The 26,966-nt window shown below is 34.1% G+C and overlaps 2 protein-coding genes across 3 annotated transcripts in view; one reads left to right on the top strand and one right to left on the bottom strand.

Moving 5' to 3' along the window:
- The window catches only part of LOC115878135 (cilia- and flagella-associated protein 44), a 202,647-nt gene that overhangs the window by 80,518 nt on the left and 95,163 nt on the right, over nt 1-26,966 (bottom strand). For both annotated transcript variants that reach the window (XM_030894520.1, XM_030894513.1), the window contains exons 17-19: nt 19,976-20,118; nt 18,103-18,264; nt 13,089-13,278 (exon numbers count right to left, since the gene is read on the bottom strand). In XM_030894520.1, coding sequence (XP_030750380.1) covers nt 13,089-13,278; nt 18,103-18,264; nt 19,976-20,118 — 495 coding nt within the window. The remainder of the gene's footprint in view (nt 1-13,088; nt 13,279-18,102; nt 18,265-19,975; nt 20,119-26,966) is intronic.
- Nucleotides 598-10,240, top strand: LOC115878233 (proteasome inhibitor PI31 subunit-like). The gene is made up of 3 exons (XM_030894663.1): nt 598-1,279; nt 8,324-8,435; nt 9,955-10,240. The coding sequence occupies exons 1-3, from the start codon at nt 719-721 to the stop codon at nt 10,101-10,103; spliced, it is 822 nt and encodes a 273-aa protein (XP_030750523.1). The 5' UTR covers nt 598-718; the 3' UTR covers nt 10,104-10,240.

Below are 26,966 nucleotides of genomic sequence, written 5' to 3'. Positions count from 1 at the left end.
GTGAGCCACTTTTGAGACGCACCCGGAATAATCTACATCCCTTTCCGACTGTCATTCAAAAAATATACGTTCCAAGTTTCCAAAACATGTATTTTTGAACATGTTTTTATTACCACCTAATTCTGCAATAATGACCTCAGTGCAGATACACATTTTTAAAATTAAAACACATTTTAAACACATTTTTTGAATAAAACGTTTACTTGAATTTCTCTATCAATATAAATACGTAATCTCTATCAATACAAATACGTAACGTCCATCTCAGTTGCCGATCGATTTTCAGATGGATTTCAGTTTCTATTTTCAATTTATTTCTGGTATAAATGCAGGCGTATTTCCTTTCAATGCAAATTACTTATAGTCAACAAAATATTGTGATAAATCGAATGAAATACACCCATGCATCGTCAGAGATAGTAATATCACGGGTAATATCATAGTCAGAGATAGATAAATAGTACCTATTTAATACATCAAATAGAAGATAGAAGCAGAAGATAGAAGCGATGCATCGAAACCACCGATCGAAACGCAATGATATCGATGTTTTTGATACATCGATGCATTTTCGACATTCCTAAGAAGAAGAGCCAAACAAAAACATAACCTAAAATTTTCAAAGCTTGATGACAAGCGGTTTTATAAAAGTATATTTTCAAAATAATCTAGAAAATCTTTCTGAAAATTTCTGTTGAAACACCGTATTTAGTGCACAATGGCCTCCGGCCTTTTCGGCTGGGAATTACTATATGGCAGCGTACAGAACGATGTTAAAACAAACCAAGACATTATTATTTGCCTCACGCATTTAGTTTTGGTGTCTAATGGATTTAAATGTATTGGATTGGGAGAGAGTAAAAATATAGATGGATCTGAGGCAAAAAGTGAAACTTTACCGAAAGGATGGAATCAGGATTATGCTATACGATATGTATATCAAGGAAGGCTGTACAATTTAAAAGGAACCAGTTTAGATGATGGTATTATTATTAATTTAGTACGAGTTGATGAACGTACTGTTGGATCTATACAATTAAATACTCGTCAAGTTGTCGCAAAATCTGGATCACTTGATGAAATGATACCCGATAATAACAATATTGTCAATCAAATTAAAAAAGAACTTATTGATGCTGTGATAGTCTCGAAGAAAACTCAAGACAATTCAAGTCAAACTCAGTCTAATCCTACAAGAACAAGGGATGAAGATCGAGAATCACCTGATTACCTTAGAGATTTTCCAATTCCTTATAGATATGGTTCTCAACCTGCAGTCGTAAGTAAATTAATATACATATAAGTATATTTATTTTTTATTCCCCGTGAAGGGTTGAAAAAAAATATGTTTATTTATTTCCAAAGAATACATGTTTTTTTTTGGTTTACAACTGGTTTTGTTTTAATATTGATTTTAACACCAAATTTATGTATAAAAGGGTATAGCCAGATTAATATGGGAAATCTGCCCCCGCGGCTTTTTTAACTTGCACTCAGGGGATTGATTTGGTGTCAAATCAAAATAATTCACCTAAATTTTTAGCTCTTTAACTGAAACGGTTTTCCAGATTTTCTAAAAAACTGTTTTTTCAATTTTTTTGTTTTTATTTTTATAGTAAAATTCAAAATTAATTAATTATGATTTTTTTTCTAATTCGTAGAAGTCTAAGACATCAAAAAATAATATGATCATGATTCTTAAACGAAAAGCCAATTTTTAGCGGAGGAAAGAAAATTAAACTCTTTGTTTTTTAACCTTTGTGAAAGATGTCACTCACTAAAAATCGTCAGAAAATGTCTTTTTTCTACAAACGTCAGTAAAAATGTTATTTTTAACGCATGCTGTCAGTGCCTAAAATGTGAGCCTTTATGTCACTGATGGTAAAAGTCATTTACTTTTAGCACTGGTGCTAAAAGTAAACACTGGTGCTAAAAGTTACGTGATTTACTTTTAACACTGAAGCAACTGAAATAATTACCCTAGCAACCATAAACTTCATAATTAATTTGATTTCAGAATGACATATTACACAAAACATCCCCCTTTAGAACTTCGTCTGTTATGTTAAGAAATGAAAGTAAATAATAAAGCGCCTCTCGTGTTTGTTCGCACTTAAAAAATTTCATTTAATGCCTGTATATATTTTTAATATATTTTTTAAATTTACATTTTTTTAATTGTAAAGTAATACATTTCATTTAAATGGAATATATTACATAACAATTATGTCAATTACAGGATTACAAGCTTGTTTTCTAACATTTTTTAAATAAAACGAATTATAAAATTTCAATGTATGTATATTTGTCGTAGGTATGAAAAAAGTAAAATATAAAATGGACAAACGCTTACTTACATTGCAATAAAACTTCCACTTTTAGTTTTGCAATCCAAACGCAATATTTCTATGTCACAAATAAAAATATCCGACAACACTAAAATCCCTGAAACTTTCGCGGCTGACAACGAAAACTGAAAAATTAAACGGCACTTTTTGTTTTGGATCTGTATATCAACATTACGCTGTACTATTAGGGAGTTTTCGTTGCTTTAAAAAAATTCAACGGTACGGTTAACGGATACGTATCCATAACCGCTATTTTGACAGATAAAAAAACAGTTTTCGGACTTTCGGTTCATCGGTTCGGAGCCGACATACGATACGCTAACCGAAAACTGACAGCTAAGCACAGACCGTAGCGTAGTGTTTTGATTTTTGGTTTTTGTATCGTTGTTTGATTTGAAAGTGCTTTATATGACTTTATTGGGTATCGCTATATAGGATGGACAATTTAATTTTATTGGACTCTAGTGATGAATCGGATTTGGAGGATGCTATGCTGTTGGAAGGGTTTGAAAACAACATCGAATATCGAGCAGAACTTTATGGGGAGTTCAACCTAGAAATATTATCTGACCAAGAGTGCAAAGCTAACTTCTGCTTTGAAAAAAGACATTCCTCGATTAGTTGAAGCACTAAGAATTCCCAACGAGTTTAACACAGATAAAATAAATAATCAAAACATAAACAAAATAGAATGATGTTAGGTTAGATCTGTATTTTTCAATGTTGTGTTTCTACTGCGCTAGTGCGCATGCGTACCGCTATGTTAACGGCTTTAGCTAACGTCCGTAAAATATCGGCAGCTAGCGGTTACGATATACGATAATCGAAATTGAAATGTCAAAGTTGTCAATTAGCGTTAACCGGAATAGCAATTTGTAAGCAACAAAAACCCTATTATACGTTTGTTGTTGAAATAATATAAAATATCTAATTATAACTTGTAAATTTTAATATTTTACCATGATTTTAACTAGTTTTGACAATAACTAACTTTTTGTTATCAAGATGACATTTTAGACGGCAACTGACATATATGTCATAATATTTGAATTTAAATATGTATGTAATATAATTTAAATTACTATAATGCAATTTTATACTAAGAAAACATTTATACATTCACAAAATACAACAAAGTCTAATAATATAGTTTGAAAACAATGAATATTGAATTAAAATTGAAAAAGTTAAGCGCGACCCCTTGTGTCAAAATTAGATGATTAAATTTTCGCAATTTTTACACCATTTGATGACCGGTGGCGCCTCTAGTGTTTGTTCGGGCGGTTGGGCTTTTACTCCCGCTTATGGCCATTAAAGAAAAAGTTCTAAAGGGGGATGTTTTGTGACCCCTGGGCTCACCAAGGGATAGAAGGCAATGAAAAAGCAAATGATCTAGCTAAAAAAGGAGCGAACAGTCCACTAACTGGACCAGAACCGTTCTGTTTTCCAAACGGGAACCAACTGAAAGCGGAACTGAAGAATTTGGAAGACTCCATCTGTAACTTGGAATGGGTGTCCTCCAACGATCTAAGACACTCGAAAAAGTTCCTTAGAACTTATGACCGAGAAAAATCAAAGGTTTTCCTTGATTTAAGTAAAAACAATCTTGGGATTGTCACGGGGTTTCTAACAGGACACTGTCTCCTCAACGAACACCTCAGTAGGCTGAAACTGAGAAACAACGGCGAATGCAGATTTTGTGGGGAAAATGGGGAAACACCAGAACACCTTATCACTGAGTGCGCCAAGACGACGACCATTCGTGCCATGAACCTTGGTACGTCTGATGTCGAGGATGGAGAGCTGGCCTCTGTGGAGCCGTCTCAGATACTGGCTTTTCTTAAACCCCTGATGAGTTATAACTCGTTATAACTCAAGAAAGGGGAACACACAATAGATCTATAAGGTCGCGGTGATTAACTCCCCTCCTAAATATTCTACATTCTACATGTGTGCTAAAAGTGATTTTATTTTGTTCGAAGGGATGGGACACTCCGCCTTCGGCGTCGTGTTTCAAGCTTCCCTTCTCACAAAATAAAATACCACTTTTAGCACTTATATCATAAATAACTATATACTCCTTTACGCTCAGGAATTTTTTAGAATTTTTTGAAGTGGTGGAACAATATGAAAAAAAAAATAAAAACACATTTTTTTTCTAAAATCTACTGTTATAACTAACTTATATTTTTGTTTAGTTGAAAAAAGTGCGTAGAAAATATTTTTTTACTTCAAATTCACAATGATATTGCTTATTACACATTTTCAATCATATTGCATGCAATGATTACGGAAAGACTGAGTTTTTGAAAAATTTGCGTCAAGCTGAATAAATAATAATATATCTTCATTTTTTTTATAATAATCTTTATGTTTATTTCTGGCAAGGATGTAAGTATTTTTAATGAAAAAATATTTTCTACGCACTTTTTTAAACTAAACAAAAATATAAGTTAGTTAAAACAGTAGATTTTAGAAAAAAATGAGTTTTTAATTTTTTTTCATATTGTTCCACCACTTCAGAAAATTCTAAAAAATTCTTGAGTGTAAAGGAGTATAAAAAACATTTTCTGATGATTTTTAGTGAGTGACATATTTTACAAAGGTTAAAAAATGAAGATTTTAATTTTTTTTCCTCCTCTAAAAATCGGCTTTTCGTTTAAGAATCATGATCATATTATTTTTCCATGTCTTGACTTCTGAAAAAAAAATCATCATTAATTAATTTTGAATTTTACCTACTATAAAAATAAAAATAAAAAAAAAAGTTTTTTTGAAAATCTCGAAGACCGTTTGAGTTAAAGTGCTAAAAATTTAGGTGAATTATTTTGATTCGAAACCAAATCGATCCCCTGAGTGCGAGTCAAAAAAGCCGCGGGGGCAGATTTTCTATAATAATCCGGTTATACCTTAGACAAGGAAAGAGAGGGGACAGGTAACACGGCAACTAAAAGTGAGGCAAGTTGTCACCAATCGAAATTCTCCAATGGCGTAGCATCAGAAATTAGCTTGTACCTAGACGGTACAAAATATTTAGTAAAACGTAAACTAATATATCGTTCATTTTTGAGTGATGCATTTACCCTTTGTTTAAAACACTTTTTTTCAACTCTGTTTTAAACTGCATAGTGTAGACAGACACAAGAAAAATAAAACAGTTACCTATAAAAGTTGAAATTATAATATTCTATATCATTATAATTTCATGATTCATTATGTATACAGGGTGTTTCAAAAAGCATGTGCCATCTCGCGTGGGGAGATTCCTCGCGTAAAAATAAGATTTATTTTTTATATCAACATAGGTCCGATTCTGCTTTGTTTCGTAGCTACAGTGTGTTAAAGTCTTAATATTTTTAGCCGACCATACTAACAGGTATGATAGTAGACTATTAAGATCGGCAAAATAAGTTATTTTAATTTCACTCAAAATGAGTTATTTGGGTCATAAATGACCTAAATACAAACTATTTTCATGGTGTCTGTCTGTCTGTCCGTCTGTAACACGATAATTCAAAAACCGCTAAACCGATTTTAACCAAATTTGGCACAAAAATACTGTGGCACCCGAGAATCTGGCCATTAGTTTTTGGTGGGGTGGGGGGTTGGTAAGGGGGTGTGGAAGGGGGTTAAAACCTAACCTAACCTAACTCCAGAATTACAGTAACTAGCGAAACGGGGTTTTCAATTTAAGATTAGGAATAATATTTGCAACAAAATTTGTAATAAGATCAAAATCATTCAAAGTCGCAGTTTTTGAGATAAAAAAAATGCTTTTTATTAACATATTTTAGTATGGGCGGCTATATACAGGGTGGTCCGAACTGTATTTCGGAAACTTCGGCAGCATATTCTGCAGATAAAAATAAGTAAAAATGTTCGTATAGATATATGTCCACCAAACCAAACCAAAAATGCTTGGTTTCGGAGATACAGGGTGTAGAAGTTTCATTTTTATTTCGATTTTTTCTAAATAATTTCTGTAGTAACGTCAATATTTGGATTAAAATTGGTCTCTGGGAGTTTTTTGACACGAGAAATTTGATTTTGATGTCAATATGACTCCTACTAGTAGAGGGCGCCACCTACATATTTTTTAACTGGTTTGAAGAGTAATAACTTTTTGTCCGTACCTGTATAAAACTACTGAGTAACAAAATATACGTTTGCAACGCTTTTTACGTAAAAAAGGTCTTTTGGGGTAAAAATCGCTACGAGTAAGTAATGGTTTTTGAGATATTTGGAATTGAAATTATCAATACCTGTCATCACTGACATAAATTAAACTTGCTGACTAAATAGTTATTAGACTGAGATCATAAATTTGAAATGTTTTTGCACCAAATGTTCAACAAAAACTGTTTTATCATCATTTTTTTGCAGAAAAAAAATAAAAATTTCTCAAATTTATTATTTCAGTGAAATAACTATCTACAATACGTGTTTATTTTTCGTCAATAATGGTATGTATTAACTATTTCCATTCTAAATATCTGGAGAACGGTTGCTCGTAGCGATTTTTACAAAGAGATATTTTTCACGTAAAAAATTACAGAGATGTATATTTTTTCCCTCGGTAGTTTTATAGAGGTACTTTGGTACACTTTTAGCATTTCGAATGATATTTTGAGGTTAAAAGTTACTATAAATGCGACATATTTTAAAGCTAAAAAAGTGTCGACATATTAACCAGGGATGTGCATACGGGTGATCAATGAAATATTTTTGTAAAAAAAACATGTGCGCAAAACTTTTGCACTGCCTTTTTGTTTCTTTTGTGAGCGAGAACAGGGGCGGATACAGGAATTTATTTTAGGGGGGGCCTAAATAAAAAGTAATGTAGAATATGCTATTTTGGGCGACATTTTTAACCCAAAAGCTTAATATTTAATTCATTCTACAGATTTTAGGGGGGGCCTGGGCCCCATGGGCCCCCTCTCTGTATCCGCCACTGAGCGAGCAAACGTAAGCAGTTTAATGCCTATTAAAAGTTGTCTCTTGATATTTTGTCGATTTCGGCCTCCTTGATGAAATAAACTCAATTTTATTAATTTGCCTTGATCCAAGTCTAATAGCGACCTATAAAAAATTTAATATCATTAACTTGCGAAAATTTTAAATAAGTAGGTACTCATTGATTCCTCACTAAAAAATATGAAAAAAAGTTCCTATAAACATGGGTATGGAAATGCATAGTTTTAGAATTACAGGATTTTAAAACTTTTTAAAATTCGTTTTTTTGTAATTATCTTAAATACCATTATTTTTTTATTCCAAATGCTGTAGATTGAACTAATAGTACTAATATTTAATAATAAATTAGGTAAAATATATAATTTATTAATTTTATTTTTATTTTAATTTTATTAATTATGATTAATCAAATTGCGTTTATCTCATCAAGGAGGCCGAATTCGACAAAATATCAAGAGATAACTTTTAATTTGCATTAAACGGCCTACACAATTTTGATATCAAAAAAAAGTCACATGTTTTTTTTTTGAAAATAATTGCAACAACAACAACCATAAAATTACTATAAATAGTCACTAAACTTAACTTTTATTCAGTTTATTCGTACCACGCACGAGCAAATATTCTTCTTTTGTTTTATTTGGGTGTATGAAACAACCGTCACAGTTTAAGATGTTCTTATATTACTAGCATAAATATTGTCAGGCATATCATTATTACAGTTGGGAATTGGAACTTTTGGTGTTATAACAGCAAAATCAAACACTAATTCACCACAATACACCAAAACACTTGACTAAAACACTGGACGTGCGTTTCGTTAATGCATTATCAGCAGATGATTAACACTTAAAATTTTAGTCAGTTTTTATCATCTGCTAATGATGCTAATATGGTTGCGAAATGCGCGCCTGTCTTAATAGTAAAGTGTTTTGGTGTGTTGTGATGAATTAGTGTTTCATATTGCAAGTATACAATTTATTATTTTATATATTATGTAGCCCTATGGTCGGTCTGACTTGGATCCTTTTGGTGTGGCACCTTTACCACGAATAGCGATACCGCCCGCGGGAGGTGGAATGCTATTTAATCCTCCACGGCCTTCTCTTCCAGGTGAGTTCTATAATAATGCATTATTTCACAGATCGTTAGGGATTACAATAAAAAATAATATTAAAAGGCAAATATTTTTTTCTCCTATTAACAAAATTGTGTAGGTTGTGTAATGCCAATTAAAAGTTGTATTTTGATATTTTGTCGATTTGGGTTTTCTTGATGAGATAAACAGAATTTTAATAATCACAATTAAGAAAATTCAAATTAAAATGAAACTAATTAATTATTTAATCTAGTTTATTATTAAGTAATTTCTAAAATCAAAATGATTTAAATCTTAAGTCGAATTCAACATAACGTTCAAATGATTTAAGTCTTAGTCTTTGACTTAAGTCATTTTATTTCAAGTCAAGTTATTTTTGTAAAGACTTAAATCAATATAACATTATTCAGTCTTTTTTATGAAAAATATATAAAAATCTGACTTAAGCCTTTTATAAAAAGACTTAAATTTTTTAATGACTTAAGTCTTTCTAAAAAGACAGACTTTTTTTAGAGGCGCTCATATTAGAATTTTACAAATCTATATCAGTAAATTCATTCTGGTCAATGATATGTAAAAATATTTTTGTCAATAGGCCGCAAACAGTTAAATACAAAAGTTATAGGGTTTTTAAATGTCTATTCGCGAGTAATTAATTTACAGGGTGGTCATATTCCCGTAGCAGATGAGAGTTTTATTTTTTAAATGGAATTCCATGTATATTATTGCATATTTCAATTCTAAGCAAAAATCGAAATACACACAATGTATCTCAAACCAACCGTTTTCGAGTTATTGACTTTTGAAAATATCAATTAAACAATTCGATTTAATTAATTTCTATGTGTTCGGTTTCATTTAACGAAGCCATTCTAGGGAAACTCTGTAAACTTAATAGTATTTGACATTAGTTGTTAAGTTAGCATTTATAGATGTATAAAATGAGATTAACTCAAGTCTGAAAATTGCAAAATTTTCTTTTAACATTTCAAAATCAAAGCTTTATAATTCGGAAATTTGGGTTGAATTTAGGTACCTACATTATGTGTATTACGACTGTTGCATAAAATTGAAGGAAGAATTGAAATATGCAATAATATACAAGGGGTTGCATTTAAAAAAAAAATTTTTGATGTGCCACGACTTTATGATCGATCCCGTATACTTAAATTTACTACTGGCTAATAGACATTTAAAAACCCTATAACTTTTGTATTTAACTTTTTGCGGTACCTTGTATATTTTACCTAATAATCGACCGTTCCCATACATATCAGCGACCCTGTATTTACAATAATTGTACCCAGAATGATAATAGCAAGACAGAATAGGATTTGAAAGGCTGGATGAATATTTGGTAAAGTTTTGCGCTTTTTAAAAACTAAAGAAGATAAATGGAAACTAGACCAGACATAATAGTAGATAGCTTGACTTTACTATGACTATTAAGCGTACCATTCTAATTTATTTGTTTTGTACATTAAAAATAAAATGCGTTTTTGATATGGCAATATATTCTATTTTCTATTTCAGGCAATTTCGGGATTGCTCCGGGATCTTTGCCACCTGGCGCTCGCTTTGATCCATTTAGACCACCACAAGGTTTACCGAATCCTAGAGGACCCCATAGGCCAGATAATGACGAATTTCCCCCACCTGGTTATGATGATATGTTTATGTAAATATATATGTAAGTTTTAAAGGAAAAATTGCATAATAAAGATCTTATTTTTTTGTTTTGAACTACTAACTGGGTTAATTTAAGTAGATGCTATTTATAATTTGCATAATTTCATATAATAAAATAGTCTAAAATGTATCTACTTGTGTTATTTAATTTAAAAAGTACAGATATATTGGGCCGTTTTTTCTAGAAACTGTTAATTTACTAGTTATATTAATAGATCTACAGGATTAGAATAAGCGGAATGTATGTTTACTACAATAACATTAAGAATCATTTTTGCCCAGTACTCATAAACCTTTTCTATTTATTACATATATCGATTTCACAGCAAAGTCACCTGATAAGGTGACTGATGATAAGGATCATATAAGGATAATTTTCAGGGGCGTGCGGTGAAATTTTATGTTAGGGAAGCCATTTTTAAAAACTTACTTATTTGCAATGTAATTCGATTCTTCGATCACTTTTTGCAAATTCGTTAATTACGTCATCATAAAAATGTGGATGCTCCGACATATTTTGGGGAAGTTTATTTTCGATGTACAACAGCTATACCGGGTGCGTCTCAAAAGTGGCTCACCCCCTATAACTTTTTTATTTTGCAGATAAATAAACGAGATTTGGTATGTTAGTATATGACATAAATTGGGATTTATTGACGTATTCAATTGTTTTCGGTCACTTCCGGTTTCACCGGAAATGACTACAACTTTTGATTTTTAAATAGCACCGTCGCACGTCGGTATTTTTTGACTTTATTCGATAGAAAATGACACTCTGAATCGAATGACGTATCACATGTCAACTTTTGACATTTTCGCATATGGTTTATTTGAAACTGTAACATGCGGTTTATCGGGTTTATAACGACAATTTGACTCGAAATATCAAGTGAGTGGTATCAAATTATTCGTAAAAAATGCTTTTTCCAAATATGCTAATGAGCCACCCTCGTTCCATTTGAAAAAATTGAGATATTAAAAATACGATTTGGGCATCTTTTAACCGGCCAGCTCAAGACACTAAAAACATTAGACGATCAAATGTATTTTTCCAAGGTTCCTTGATTAAAAGTTAGTGTTTTTAACACTCTAGATTGAAATTTAAAATACAATTTTTTGAGTGACTATGTCAAAAGTTGACATATGATATGTCATTCGATTCAGAGTGTCATTTTCTATCGAATAAAGTAAAAAAATACCGAGGGTACCATTAAAAAATCAAAATTATAGACATTTCCGGTGAAACCGGAAGTTTCGAATACGGAAGAATTGAATACGTCAATAAATACCAATTTATGTCATATACTAACAAACCAAATCTCGATTTTTTATCTGAAAAAATAAAAAAGTTATAGGGGGTGAGCAACTTTTGAGACGCACCCGGTATACTTGCGAAAGTTTCTCCTGACCCGTTGAATTTCTCATGAAATTTTTTATACGTTTAAGTGTTGAAAAAATGCGTTTCAATGATGAACTTCTGGCAGGTATGGTCAATACTAATTTACACAATTTCAACACTTCGGTGTAGGCATCTTCTAGCTCCTTGTTTTTTAAAAATTGCATTAGTTCTCTAGCGTTATTTTTTGCAATAATGTCGTCAGTTAATCACTTTTAGTTCAGATCGCAGTAACACTCGGTTGAAGAACTGGCCATAATGAAGAAGAGATTTAAACGCATCTTCAGGAAAAGTTTTTCCTTTATATGCATCAAAATTGCAGAGCTCGAGGAATTTTAAATCATTTAAACCGTTAAATCTACAGTTTATTTGTTGCTAAATATATGTCCGAGAAAACAAACGACATCGATGTGTTATTAATATTTGCCTATTTTTTATCGACTAATTCCTTGTGCTGGCGGTGACTAATTTCAAACTGCTTATTAAGGGCCTTTTCAATTCTGGTTTTGCCAAAGACTTTTTGTTTTATGACGGCCTGCAAATGTGCTTTGGACATAATGTGTCTTTTTACAGTTTTATGGAAATTGTTTAAATTGGAAAAAACTAGTTTTATTCCAGACTTCATTTTCAAATAATAAACATGGTCAACCAAATAACTTACTTATATTTTCACACCCTTTAAATTGTTTGTATAAACCAAATTAATTGTTACATATTTTGAAAAATTAGATTATGTTTTACAAGATGATGTTTTGTAATTTGTCTAGGGGAAGCACTGCTTCCCTCGCTTCCATGGACTGCACGCCGCTGATAATTTTATTAGGAAATTATCCATGACACAATTGCATTTGTTTTTTTAGAGTTGGTATAAAAAATTGCATTTGATTTTATAAAATCAGCATATTCAATTTAGAAACTATAAGAATTGGTGTTCTGCAGAGGTTGTGTGTCAATGAATGATTGAATGTGTACATTTTATCTACCTCTTGTTACTTCTATAAAAATTCTGTTGTGTTTAATAATTTAATAGGTATATGTATAATATACCGGGTGATCGGAATTGTATTTGCGAAACTTTCGCAGTATATTCGTGAGATAAAAATAAGTAAAAAAGTTCGTATTAGTATGTCCCAAAATGCTTCGTTTCAGTGATACAGGGTGTAGCAGTTTCATTTTTATTTCGATTTTTTTCCGAATAATTTCTAAACTAATGTCGTTATTTTGTTTTAGTCGCAAAAGACGCTTCACGCAAAAAACGCAAAAATCGCTTTCTGTGTGGCCGTGGGCTTACACTATACAATATAATATTTTAAATTATGTTCCGCGGCACTATCTACAACCGAAGAGGCGTTCACCGTCAAATGATTGATGACGCGCCTGTTCTTTTCTTTAGTCGCGGCCAGTCTATTAGTTATAGTATTTCCAATGTCAATTGGACTCGTTTGGGACTTTTTGGTTATCCAAACGATGCTGACAATAGCGTGCGGCAACAAAGGCAGCGACGAAATTAAGAGTCTTAAACCAGTCTCATTGACTTTAAAAATACTATTCTTATATTAGTAACATTTTTATTTCTTTTTACCTCCGTCGTGCGCTCCTGCCATTTATTTCTTCTTTTTCGGTACTTGTCAAGAACTCTTTTTAGTTTGGGTCCAAGTTTGTGCTGTATTATCGACGGGGATAGACTTAACAAGAAAAATTCCAGTGGCGATTCTGTTTTTTCTACTATCCGAGTTGTAGATTTTTGAACTGTTTGAATACGTTCAGGAGGCCTATATAAAACCTATATTAATGAAATTATACTTTGCATTCTAATTAAAAAGAAAATACAAAAATTTACTTTATTGTTTTGCCAATAAGTGATTAAAACAGTAAAATATTATTAAACAAGTATTATGAACTGTTCAGTTTAAATTTGGGTTACATTATAATAAAGTTCCGTGTGATATGGATGCGCAAAAGGAAATATGTAGCAGTTGTTTCATCTGCGCACAAGAGCGTCGCCAATCAATGGCCTAGAGGGAGGCAAATTAATGTAACTGGAGGGTTGAGAAAGTATAAATTGGGAGTACGAAAAATAAAATTAGTAAACAAAATTGCATCTATTAAAAAAAGTAGAATAAACATGCAAAATAAGACACATAGAGACAGACACTTGGACGCTCTTTGGATCTAAGGAACTGATTTTAAATAAAAAAGTCGGATTGTACCGTTGTCCAAGTGTTCCTTAGAATTTTTAGAATTTAGAATGAGTGGGAGGGGGGTTAATCATTGCGACCTTACAGATCTATTGTGTCCCCCTTTCTTGCTTCATACAGTCCCAGGGCTTTGACAAAAGCCAGTATCTCGGACGGTTTTACAGAGGGTAGTTCTCCATCTCGTCTCGGCGCACTTAGTGATGAGGTGTTCTGGTGTTTCCCCATTTTCCCCACAGAATCTGCATTCGCCGTTTCTTCTTAGTTTCAGTCTACTGATGTGTTCATTGAGGAGACATTGTCCTGTTAAAAACCCCGTGACAATCCGAAGACTGTTATTATTTCAATCCAGGAAGATCTTTGATTTTTCTTGGTCGTAACCCCTCAGAAACTTCTTCGAGTGTCTTAGACCGTTGCAAGATTCCCATTCCAGGTGGCGGATGAAGTCTTCCAAGTTCTTGAGTTCCGCCTTTAGTTGGTTACCACTTGGGAAGCAGAACGGTTCTGGTCCAGTTAGTGGGAGTGTCCGCTCTTTTCTAGCTAGAGCATTGCCTTCTATCCCTTGGTGAGCAGGCCACTTAGTTGATCGCTTTTAACGCTGCTTGACTATCAGATAAGACGGCTATTTCTTGTTTCCGATAGTTCCTTATATATAAGCTAGATAGCAGTATTTCGTTTCCATCTAGTTGGATCCACTGTTGGAGTTTTCCAGACTTCGCTTTCTGGTGAATGGCAGTATCGCGGTTTTGTCTGAGTTGATACTCAGCCCGAGAGATGGTGCAGGACACCATCTCTCAGTGATACGGAGTCCTCTTTGGATACTATCACACAGGGTGCCTTCATATTTCCCCCGAGTGATCATGACTATGTCATCTGCATACCCAATGCAGTGTATTCCCGCCTAGAGTTAATTCATCTAGTAGTTCATCCACTACCAAGCTCCACAGCAAAGGGGAGGTTACTCCACCTTGTGGAGTTCCTTGCGTTTTTTTAACAACTACAATTTTGGTGCCCATCTGAGCCTCTGCTGTTGGTGTTTACAGCATTTCCCAAAACCAGCGAATAATAGTTCTGTTCACTCCTCTTGTATCTAGATATCGCCTGACCACCTTATGTGGGATATTGTCAAACGCCCCCACAATATCCAAGAAGGCACAAATTGCTGTTTCTTTGCTATCCAGACTTGTCTGTATTAGCTCCGTTAATTGGTACAGAGCAGTTTATGTGGATCTGTCCGCTCTATATGCATGCTAACTATCGTGCAGTGGTTTAACCTTTAGATGATTTTCTCCAGTATGGTTGTCAATTACTTTCTCCAGCATTTGTTCAAGTGTCCAAGCAAGTGTTCCTTACGCCCGATATAACCTGCCGAGCCACAATAGGCTCTCGCGGCCGCAGTGGACGGTCTCACCTGGGACCCACTTAGTATATTACTTAGTAAATAGAAAACGTATATTACTTAGTAAGTAGAAAATACTAAGTATATTATTAAATAGAAAATATAAAGATTGCCTTTGTCTGATATTTCTTAGTAGTCAAGAGAGCAGTCATTTTTACGTTTTAAATTTTTTACGTTGCCGGAGTCAATTCCGAAGACATGTCCGATGTTAGTTCCTTGTTGGAGATGCGTTAGTTTTCTATAACTTATAGTCTTGAGCAGTGAGCACTCCATTAGGGCGCGACTTTTTTTGTCCAGGCTGGGTTGTCAGAAGTGGTGCTCGTTGTGAAGGTTGTGTTATGGTGTTACCTGCCATCTCTGTATATGAACCTTTTTGCTTCAGTACCGAATATTCTTGCGGGGTGTTATATAGATCTCTACTCTTGCGGGGTGTTATATAGAATAAACAAAGTGTAGTTGCGGCAAGAAATAAATAGTATTGCCGTCAAACCAAATCAATATTAATTAGTTTATACGCGAATGCCATACATGACAATGGGTGATATGCATGCTTATACAACAAATGCTTATACCTTGATTTCTCGAAATATACTGATAAGATTTGTGAGCAACCGTCAAAGATTAGCATTTAAGAAGTAAAAGCATTTGCTTCTCTTTATGCATATGCGCTACCAATGTCATATATTCTTACGTGGCACAAACTATATAATACTGAAACGAGGTTTTATTAATTAAGTATGTACCGCAGTGTTTTTGAATTTGTGTTATAAGTCACTTTTTATAATAATATACTAATTTTTGGTTTCTAATTAATTAATAACTTACTTTCTTATATCCAGTCTTCTGTGTGCATTAAAATAATAAAAACTAATTTAGTCATCAAAAATAAGTACAAGGTTTCGTTTGTCAATGATATAATAACTAAATATAATTAATTGGTTTAAAAAAAACACATTAATTCATTATCCGTAGTAGTTGCGGAATTATGATAGGTATGATTTACTAAAAATAACTATCTGTTTGTGTATGAACACAACAATTTTGTATAGAACTTTTTTTTTATTGTTTTGGCAAACGATTAAACGTTGGCGTGGGACTGAACTGAAATTAGACCAGCAAATCCAAGACGGCGGTGGTTCATAAAATGGCCGCGCTTCATGTGAATTGTTTACATTTGTACATTTTCCCCAAAATTTAATGTTTTCCATCGATAATTTGAGTGTTTTTCATTACTGTACGCAGATGTAGTAGCAGGAAAGGATTCGATTTTTTTCGAGCTCTCACAGGTAGCGTAAACAGGCTCGTAACGCAGCTACTACAAAATGATAGATAAAAACATAAAAATTAGGTTACAGAATTACGAGGCATAAGTTTACTACAATATATCTTATCGCAGACATGCACTTGCCTCGGTGCCGCGCCGGTGTCGGTGCCGGAGTGGAAATCCATTGCAATTATAAATAAATTAGCTCCTTCACATATACTCCGATCCGGTAAAATAGTCGGGAACCGGCAAATACAATAGTATTAAATACAACTGTCTCCGATTTTGCCGGTGTGTGTGCAAACGCTCTTAGAGCGCTTTCACGTCTTTGGCTTTCACACACGTCGCGCCGGCCGGCTTTGCACCTGTTTTGACAGTTGTATTTAATTCTATTATATTTGCCGGTTCCCGACCAATTTACCGGATTGGACTATATATGAAGGATCTAATTTATTTATATTGCAATCGATTTCAGGACCGGCAACGGCACCGATTTTGGTTAGGTTGTGATATGAATCGCGTCCATTTTATGAACAGCCGCCATCTTGGATTTGCTGGTCTGATGCCGTCATAGTTCTTCTACTGTGCGGTACAATATGATAAAAAAGGCGTCAGCGATGGCTATGAACTGAAGATCGCTGTCATTTTATATGTAAAATTATATGGGGTATGTCATCGATCGTCATTTTCACACCAACTGGACAACGTTTTTTTTCAAACATACCTTATATTTAAAAATACTAAAATTATATTTATGTATTGAAATGAGTTTATATTTTGCTATTCATGACAAAAAATCGTATCATAGTATAGTTTGACACCAGAAACACGCCTATGATGTTTTTTTGCAAGACAAATGTTGAAAGTTTTATTTTTTTGTTTTCCGGAAAATGTTGAAACATTTTTAAGTGCCACCGTTCATTCTCCGGAAATTCGTTAACCGTGCATAGATACTTTCTCTCCAAGATTGTATCTATGTATGTTGCATACATTATTCACATTCTGCACGTTTTTAAATTCAGTGGTGTTGTCAAGAATTTCAGTGCAGTGAAGTGTTGTTAAGTGTAGTGCGGTTTTAAGAGTGGTAAAATGTAAAAAAAAGAAAGTTTTGCTGTTATATCGATCTGCTAGCGAGATATCCTTTTTTAACGTTCTATAAGTTTTTATTCTTTTAAGCTTTTACTCCTTTTTTAATGTTCTATAAGTTTTTATTCTTTTAAGCTTTTAATCCTTTTTTAATGTTCTATAAGTTTTTATTCTATTAAGCTTTTAATCTTTTTTTTGTGGAATGTGGGAAGTATGGCTTAATTATGACTTAAAAAAATAAAGCACCTTTGCAAAACCTCTTAGGTGGTGTGGAGTCTTGCAAGTAGTTCTTAAGTTTTTTATTCGATGTGGCAACACTAGGCGACGAACAAGCCGAGATCTCTGTAATTGACGATTTATGACGGATGTAGCCAAAATGTTGCAATCTTTTTTTTAAATTTTCAAAGTTTAATAACTCGGTTATTTGTAATTTATTTAAAAAATGGTAAAGAGAAAATATGTGTCCCTTGACCAGATCTACCACCCCTTAAACTACTCGCAGTTATTTCTGGGACACCCTATATATACATACATAACTATGATGTGGTGTGATCAAAATTATTAACGTTTGTGTAGTGTTTCGGTGTAATATTTTCGTTGTCACCCAAATAGATTAGAACTTATATTTTAGTAACTACCACGTAAATATTACCGTCCTTTGCCTTCATCTTCTATCTTCTTCTGTTCTATTACGTCATACATTGCATAGAATATAGGAGGCATTTTTCGTTGCCTTACTGTCATTATAGCACAACCAGGTTTATTTATTCCTTGAACTAAGTTAGTGTGTCTGTCACATGGATCTGTGAAGTAACTAAAAAAATCCAATATTTACAATTCGGTTTTGACTAATATATACCTATTTATCCAAGGTTGGATGAACTTTTCTTAGTGGTCGGAAAGCGATCTCTTGAAACAAGAGGGGTGAACAGTACGATAATTCGCTGGTTTTGGGAAATGCTCTCAACACGAACAGCAGAGGCTGACATAGGTGGTAGATACCTGATGGTAGATACCACCTGATAGCCACAAGGTGGAGTAACCTCCCCTTTGCTGTGGAGCTTGGTAGTGGATGAACTACTAGATGAATTAACTCTAGCGGGACTACACTGCATAGGGTATGCAGATGACATAGTCATCATTGCACGGGGGAAACATGAAGGCACCCTGTGTGATATTATCCAAAGAGGACTCCGCATCGCTGAGAGATGATGCAGGACTGTCGGGCTGAGTATTAACTCAGACAAAACCGCGATACTGCCATTCACCAGAAAGCGAAGTTTGAAAAACTTGAAAAGAATCCATCTAGATGGAAAGGAAATACTGCCATCACAGGAAGTGAAATATCTGGGAATAACCCTGGATATTAAACTTCTCTGGAACATGCATATTAAGAACATTATCAGCAAAGCCACAAAGGCTCTCATGATATGCAGAAGACTGGCGGGAAATAGGTGGGGCTGCTCCCCTAACATTTTACGCTGGATGTATACCATGATAGTAAGACCCATGATTTCTTATGGAGCAGTTGCTTGGTATACAAAAACTAGAGCAACGTACAGCAAGGCAAAACCTGTGCAAAGTACAGAGACTGGCATGTATCTGCATCACAGGTGCCATGAGAACATGTCCAACAGCAGCAATGGAGGTCATTCTAGACCTAACACCACTGCACATTGTCGTTGGTAGTTATGCCAATGCGACAATGATTAGAATGGCTATTGACGGAAACAGTACTGGGAGAATTTTCAGGTCAGGGGCTTGGAACACCCTCAAAAAGAAAATTCCACTTCTCTAACTCCCAGTGGATGACATACCAAGAATTTAAAACTTTGAGAAACACCTCACTGTAGTATTGAGTAATAAAAAGGATTGGAAGAAAGAAACGCTTATTCAGCATATAAAAGACCATACCATCACGTGGTATACTGATGCTTCCAAAACCAAAGCAGGGACAGGGATAGGAGTATTTGGGCCGAAAACTGAATACTCCGAACCAATGGGCACCTACTCCAGTATCCTTCAGGCAGAAATTTGCGCTATCGAAAGATGCGTACAATTTATCTTAGATATGACCTATCGAAAACAGGAAATTGCCATCCTGTCCTCCTACTCTGGGTGCCTGCTCACCAAGGGATAGAAGGCAATGAAAAAGCAAATGATCTAGCTAGGAAAGGAGCGAACAATCCACTAACTAGACCAGAACCGTTCTGTCTGGGTCCACAATGGTCCACATGATCGAGATTTATGTCATTATTTATATCTAATAATACATATTGAAATTGGTAACTCGGTAATATGGTACTATCTTACCGGCCCACGGATCTATCGGCCGCAGGGAATTTCCCAGGATCCCGGTAGGTTCATCCAACCCTGTATTCATCTGGTAACTCAATAAGAGTATCCTCCAAAAAAGCCCAGAGTTAGCTCTAATTTTTATAAGGCCTTTTTAACATAAGACATTAAAACATAATATAATAATTTGTGTCAAATTGTAAATTAAAGAGAAAATAAAATTTTCTTACTTTCGTAGTTTCGTGACTTGAATTTTAGACTTTTCAACATCGTATGCCAACTTTCTATTTACGATATCAATTTTATCAATGAAAGATTGATCTACGTATTCAGCAACTCTTTCGTCAGGTTCCAAATCAGCATGGGGAATAATCTACAAAAAAGTGCAGTGGAATACCTATACATGAGGTGTATTCGAGGGTGACCGTTGCTTGATTTTGTATACCTAAAGGGGTATACCTAACACACCCAACGTTCCGAAAAACCTGATGTATCGGCATCATAAGCATATCAGGTTTCCTATTTAAGATTTTTTCTGCAATCTTTTTACTAAAATATGCGGGTAACAGTACCTTACATTTTAAAAATATCTTTATACATAAATATAAACACAGAGTATTCCGGCCTTATGATTGGCGTCGCGAATTCAAACAAAAAAAAACCGAAGTTATTTATTTATTTTTACAGCTATACAGGATGTTTCAAAAAACATGTGCCGTCTCTCGTGAGGAGATTCCTCACGTAAAAATAAGATTTATTTTTCATGTCAACATAGGTCCGATTCTGCTGTGTTTCGTAGCTACAGTGTGTTCGAATCTTAATATTTTTTCTATTTATTATAATTTTCTTCCAAGTACTTTTAGCGTTTCAAATGAAATTTTGAGGGTAAAAGTTACTATAAATGCAACATATTTTAAAGCTAAAAAGTGTCGACATATTCACCAGGGACGTGCATACGGGTTATCACTGGAATATTTTTCTAAAAAAAGCATGTACGCCACTGACTTTGTTTTCTTGTTAGCAAAATAGTGTAAGCAGTTTAATGTCAATTAAAAGTTGTCTCGATTTCGGCTTCCTTGATGAGATAAACGCAATTTTATTAATTTGCCTTCATTCAAGTCTATAGCATTTACCTTTAAAAAAATTTAATATCATTAACTTGCGAAATTTTTAAATAAGTACTCGTTGGTTCTTCATCAAAAAATTCATCTCAAAATTTCATTCGAATCACTAAAACTACTTGGAAGAAAATTATAATAAACCGAAAGATTATTAAGGCTTTAACATGTAGCTACGAAACAAAGCAGAATCGGACCTATGTTGATATGGAAAATAAATCTTATTTTTACGTGAGGAATCTCCCCACGAGAGATGGCACATGTTTTTGAAACACCCTGCATAAGTGTGCTAACAGCTGAGAGCTCAAACGCACTGACGACCAGGTCGCAGCGACCAGCAAATGGCCAAGTCGCTGCGACCACAGATATATTGCGTACATAGGTGCGTCCAGATGAACGACCAGTTTCAGCAGGGCTGTCAGATCTAACGATTTTTTACGTTTTACCAATTAGAAAATAGATACTAGTTTCGTTCCAACCACGGAGAGAACCGTACTCGGTACGGTAACGCTTCTGCGCAGAGGAGAAAAAGCGTTCCAACCACGAGCGAATCGTTTAGTGAACGATAACTTTTGCGTTCCAACAAGAGTTGTCACCGTTAGTGAATCGATTCCGGTACCGTAATTTCGATACCAGCCTGAAAGCAAGAATCAGAGGGACTGACCTGTGCATTAAGAGTGTGTCAGCAGATTATTGATTTCTTCTGGACTTTAAATTCCTTTAGCCATTTCCAGAGAGAAACTAATAACTATAGTGAGAGGGCTTGTGGAATATGGAATTTCGTAGACAAGTTTATTTTGTCACCGCGCATCCCAGACGCGCATAACGTTTAGGCAGTCAAAAAAGGAAGTTTTCAACTTTGCAAGTTAAACATTTGACACGATTAATTAGATTGTCAGTAGCTTTTTCTATTTCTTAGTTCTAGAAGGAGATAACTAAAATATGTTGATAATCGGAGCAAATCGGAGTAATACATTGTTTTTGATTGAATGTGCCTGTTCTTTTAGCTTGTCAGAAGAGAAGATTATTGTCATTATTGATTATTTCAGATTCTACGATTATTCGGCATTTTTGTTATTTTTGTTTTGTGGTTGAGACCCAGACAAAATGTTTCTTGTAAGGGTAAGTTTTATCTCGGTAATTATTTTAACATACCTAATAGTAATAGTGAGTGCACATAATAATCGTACATTGCTAATTTAATTTTTTTAATTTAAAACATCACATTCTTTTCTGATACCTATGGAACGACTAGGTATCATACCTGGTATTATTTCCAGTAATACAAATTATTTTCTTCAACTGCTAGGTTCTTGTTATAGAATAAAGACTATCAAAAACATCGAATACCTACGGGATACCTACTGATACTCTGTGCGAGCTCCCAACCGTGCTTCCCTGTTCACTCACAACCAAGTTAGATAAAAAAGATACTGAAGATTGCAGCCTTGAGTTGGGAGTATAGCAAGGAGTATGGAGTTAAATAAATTATTATTTTCCTACACAGTATTTTATTTATAGGTTTTAATGCTTTAAAGTCTAATAATAAATTTTCGTTGTCAACAAAATAATCTAAAAAAACTACGAAGATTTCTTATTATAAATTTGAAAGATTAAGATTCGGTTCAAATATACAAATTTTAAATTTTTGGCGCCAGTATATAGGTATGAATGCAACCTACTATATCGATAATGCGCTCATAGTTCGGGTTAGACGCCAAAGGCCGCGCCACTACCACAGTCTTCAAAAATTAATGTTGATCGGTCTCTCTCACTTTAGTTATTAGCTTGTTATTAGTGTTCTCTCTGGCCATTTCTCTTTTTAATTTTGACAGTTTATTTATCTGTTGTTTTGACGACGTTTTGAAGCTTAAAGTTTTATTTGATGTTTATCGTGCATTTATTTTAAATATTTCTCTATTTTTAAACTATGATGACGAGTGACGAAGGGGACAGTGATATCGAGTCTTTGTTGGATACCAGCGAAAATGATTTGAACGAATGATTCAAACTTACAAATATAAATAAATCTCCCTCCCAATTTATTGTCTTATAGTGTGTAGTTCAAGCACGTAAATACCGTACGATCGAGAAAAAACGGCGTCCAGTTGGCTTGGAAATGATCAATGCCATTCTCCATATAATTTTACATACAGGGTGGCCCATCGAAAACGTTCCGCAAGACATAACGGCCAGGATATTTTTTTTTTCAAAAAATCCAAAAACGCGTCAATTTTGTTTGTGAGGGGGACAACTTTTGCCCCAAAAATGATTGCAAAATCTTCAACCCTCTATGCGGGGGTGTTATCCCCCACCTTTTTTTAAATGGGAAGGGGGGTCAAGTGGCGCCGCAATGAAAAGAGCTTTCTATTCTCTATATTTCCCCGCTTCGTTTTTGAAAATCGGTCGAGTCATTGAGAAAATATGAAGGATTGAAATTTGAAAGGTTTATTTAAACATTTATCACATTAAATGATAAGGATAAATTGCTTCGACCAATTTGTTGTTTTTTCTTATTATTTCTAGATGTTTACGCATTTTTTCACTTGCCACAAGGTTGAACGATCAGGTGCGGTCTCAATATCGTTAAACTGACCTAAAATAGAATTTCCAAAAATACCAGCCCGCGACGATCAAAATCGTCTTCGTTGAGTTCTTTGTACGGGTGGAGCTTGTGTTTTTTTAATATCGTTTGGACACTTGTACGATTCACGCCGGTCGCGGTCTCATTGGCTAATTTTCTTGTACTCAGCGTACTATCCATGGCAACTTGGCCCAATACGAATACCTCCATAGCTTCATTTACTACAGGATTTTCCCTCTGCCTCTTTTTATTCATAACGGATCCAGTTTCGTGAAATTTTGCTACTAAATCGCGAACAATTTTGCCATAAAGGTGTTTGTCAGGATGGCGTTCATTGAATATCTGCGCAAACCGATTGCCACATTCATTATTTTTCAAAATAAAGTTCGATTATATCCACTTTTTCTGCAAGTGAGTACACCATAATTGTTAAAAAGTTTAACGATATTGAGAAGAACTTCAACGCACAAGTCACAGAACAGCTATCTAGCAACTACCGCACCTGATCGTTCAACCTTGTAGCAAGTGAAAAAATGCGAAAACATCTAGAAATAATAAGAAAAAACAGCAAATTGGTCGAAGGAATTTATCCTTATTATTTACTGTGATAAATGTTTAAATAAACTTTTCAAATTTCAATCCTTCATATTTTCTCAATGACTCGACCGATTTTCAAAAACGAAGCGGGGAAATATAGAGAATAGAAAGCTCTTTTCATTGCGGTGCCACTTGACCCCCTTCCCATTTGAAAAAAGTTGGGGGATGACACCCCCGCTTAGAGGGTTGAAGATTTTGCAATCATTTTTGGGGTAAAAGTTGTCCCCCTCACAAACAAAATTGACGTGTTTTTGGATTTTCTGAAAAAAAAAATTACCCTGGCCGTTATGCCTTGCGGAACGTTTTCGATGGGCCACCCTGTATAAAAATTGACAGCGATCTTCATATCATAGCCATGGCTAAGGTCATTTTTATTCGATCATACAATATATTACTCATTTTGAATCCCTTAGATAATAAAAATCGTATAAAAAATCTATCTAACCCTTAGATCTAACCTTTGGATCTAACCAATAACAATAACAAAAAATAAGGTTATGAATTGGATTTCAGCGTAAGGCGCCACAGCGGCCCAGGGCGAATTCTAAAATCGATTCCCAAGCCATTGCAACTGCATTTAATTTTAACAGAACTGTCCAAGCCGACACATGCGCACAAATTCGATCCCGGCGATATCAATAACCGTTCTATTAGGACGGTCCTAATTTCTGCGTTGGAACAAAGCTACTGTTTTCAGAAATGTTAAAATATCCGAGTTAACTAAAAAGCAAAGTTCCTATTTATGAGCTTATTAAATGTTTTAATATTAAAAAATGCATTTAAAATATTAATGGTAATTGAATCGGTCATTTGGGAAAGGGGTCAACTCCAAAATTTTCAAAATCCCGTTTTTATCGGCTTTCGAATGTAACGCTCTAGACTCATGTTCTGTGTGAAAACGAGCCATCTCTTGATATAGTATCCTAATAATATTAGGTAGTGTATAATACAGTCATTATGAAAACGGGGCATCACTGGGAGATGTCCCATTTTCATAATGAACGATTTGTTGTCTTTATAAACTTAGTTATCTATCAACGCACGTATCTGACATTGTTGAAGAGCTATATCTTTTTTGTGATCGATGCCCTGGCCAAAACAGGAATAATACTGTAATACGGTTTTTACATGCTCTTGTTATTACAGGAAGATTTAGAAAAGTATCAATCTATTTTTCCCAACGTGGCCATTCGTTCAATGCGACAGAGATTTTGCTACGGTGAAAAGAAAAATTCGGCGCTCTATAGTCCCCAAGAATATGAAGACCTAACCGTTCAATAAAAACAAATTCGAAGTTAAACATGTCACTCATCAAGAAATAGCTGCTTTCAAAACCTGGTGGCCTATGTATTTAAAAAAAAGTTCTTTCTTTGCGTAGCATTGGCAAGGGGATTCCCAAAGAAAATAAGGCGAGTTTTGCAGTTAATCAGTATTATGAGTTTACTTTTGATTGTAAAGGACCCAGCGTTGTAATCGCAAAACCGTACATCGATAACGTGTTGGAGGAACGTTTTCTTCTTGCAAAGACTATGCAGAATTATATTCCCCCTCTGGTCATTCCTAACTGTCAAAACAACCCAGCGTATCAAGGAAAAATACCTATCAATGAGAAAAAAATGAATGACCTGAAAAAGCTTCTTTAATATATCCCAGAAAACTTTAAAGCATTTTACGATGAGATCTGTGAACTCGGCCTACTACGAATGCAGATGAGCCACCAGAGGAAGGATATTAATGTGTTTCCGAAGGATTTTTTCGTTCAGTGTTTGTTGTAGTTTAAGTTTTTGTATTATTAACAAAGCAATAATATTTTTGTTAAAATATGTCAGTTTTGTTTGGTTTTTGGAGTTTTTTCGTTGGTTCATTTTGAAAACGGGTCATCTCAAAACTAAAAAGGATACATTTCAAACACCCTGTATATCACAAAGTGAAATTTTTAGGTTAATCGAGTAACTTTTACCCCCTATTATCATAAAAGAAATTTAAAACAACATTTTTCTGAAAAATACTTATTTGAGACGTTTTTTGTCTCTCCTGTAAAATTTGAAAAAGTGGACATGCCACCTTTCCCAAATGACCGATTCAATTACAGTGGGGTAATTAGTATAGTTTTTAGTAAAAACTAGTTTTTACACATTTTAACATTTTTGAAGCACAGCATCGAAACTCGAAGGTATAATAACAGGTATCATACCAACGATAAATAGAGTAGGTATGTCATATAAAAAATAGTTACTTTTTTGGGACACTGGAAAAAAATCAAGGAATCAAAAATAACAAGGAAATTAAAAACTTAGTTGTAGTTTTCAAGAACATTTTTTTTTAAATTTTAGTTTGATAAGGAAAGAAAATAAAATGATTTTGTACTGTATTTTTAGAGTCACTCTGTGGTGTGTTTTTGCAAACTGAGGATCCACCAGTAGTAGTTCGCAAGCATGAAAGTATTGCGGTTTCCCTGATACCGTTCTTCGTTGTCAATATATCTTGACGACAGACACATCAATTGTCATCTATTCGATTGCATTAATTTTTTGTACGGAATTTAGAAATAAACCACGTTCGTTCTTGAGGTATAGTAGTATTAATACCATACGATCGAAAAAAAGACAGCTGGGGAATGACAATCGATGATAATCTTGGCGAGATCAAGCCCTAGACGATACATGGCCCTGATTCTTCTTTATTAAGAAAGTTAGGCTTTAGGTAAGTTGTAATTTATTTTTATATTGAGTAAAAATAAGTTTTAAATAGTGTAGTTCAAATTCGATAACAAATACTTTTTTGGAAATAGATTTGTGTGTCTGGAATCGTTCATCAATATTGTCTATAATTAGTGTTAATTTTTGACAAGTTTTATGTCAATTCTTAGTAAACGACGGCAACGTCTAGAGATTGACTCGGCAAAATTATCATCGATTGTCA

The sequence above is a fragment of the Sitophilus oryzae genome, unplaced genomic scaffold (assembly GCF_002938485.1).
Source record: "Sitophilus oryzae breed Bouriz unplaced genomic scaffold, Soryzae_2.0 scaffold_1062_pilon_pilon, whole genome shotgun sequence".
Classification (NCBI taxonomy): Eukaryota; Metazoa; Arthropoda; class Insecta; order Coleoptera; family Curculionidae; genus Sitophilus; species Sitophilus oryzae.
Note: the sequence above shows the minus strand (reverse complement) of the source record. Positions and strands in the feature narration are given on the sequence as shown.

What these genes read in the sequence shown, in the direction of transcription:
- LOC115878233 (XM_030894663.1), top strand. Translation starts at nt 719, where the DNA reads ATGGCCTCCGGCCTTTTCGGCTGGGAATTACTATATGGCAGCGTACAG. An exon ending in ATGGTTCTCAACCTGCAGTC is followed by an intron (nt 1,280 to 8,323) that starts GTAAGTAAATTA and finishes TATATTATGTAG; the next exon opens with CCCTATGGTCGGTCTGACTT. An exon ending in TCCACGGCCTTCTCTTCCAG is followed by an intron (nt 8,436 to 9,954) that starts GTGAGTTCTATA and finishes TTTCTATTTCAG; the next exon opens with GCAATTTCGGGATTGCTCCG.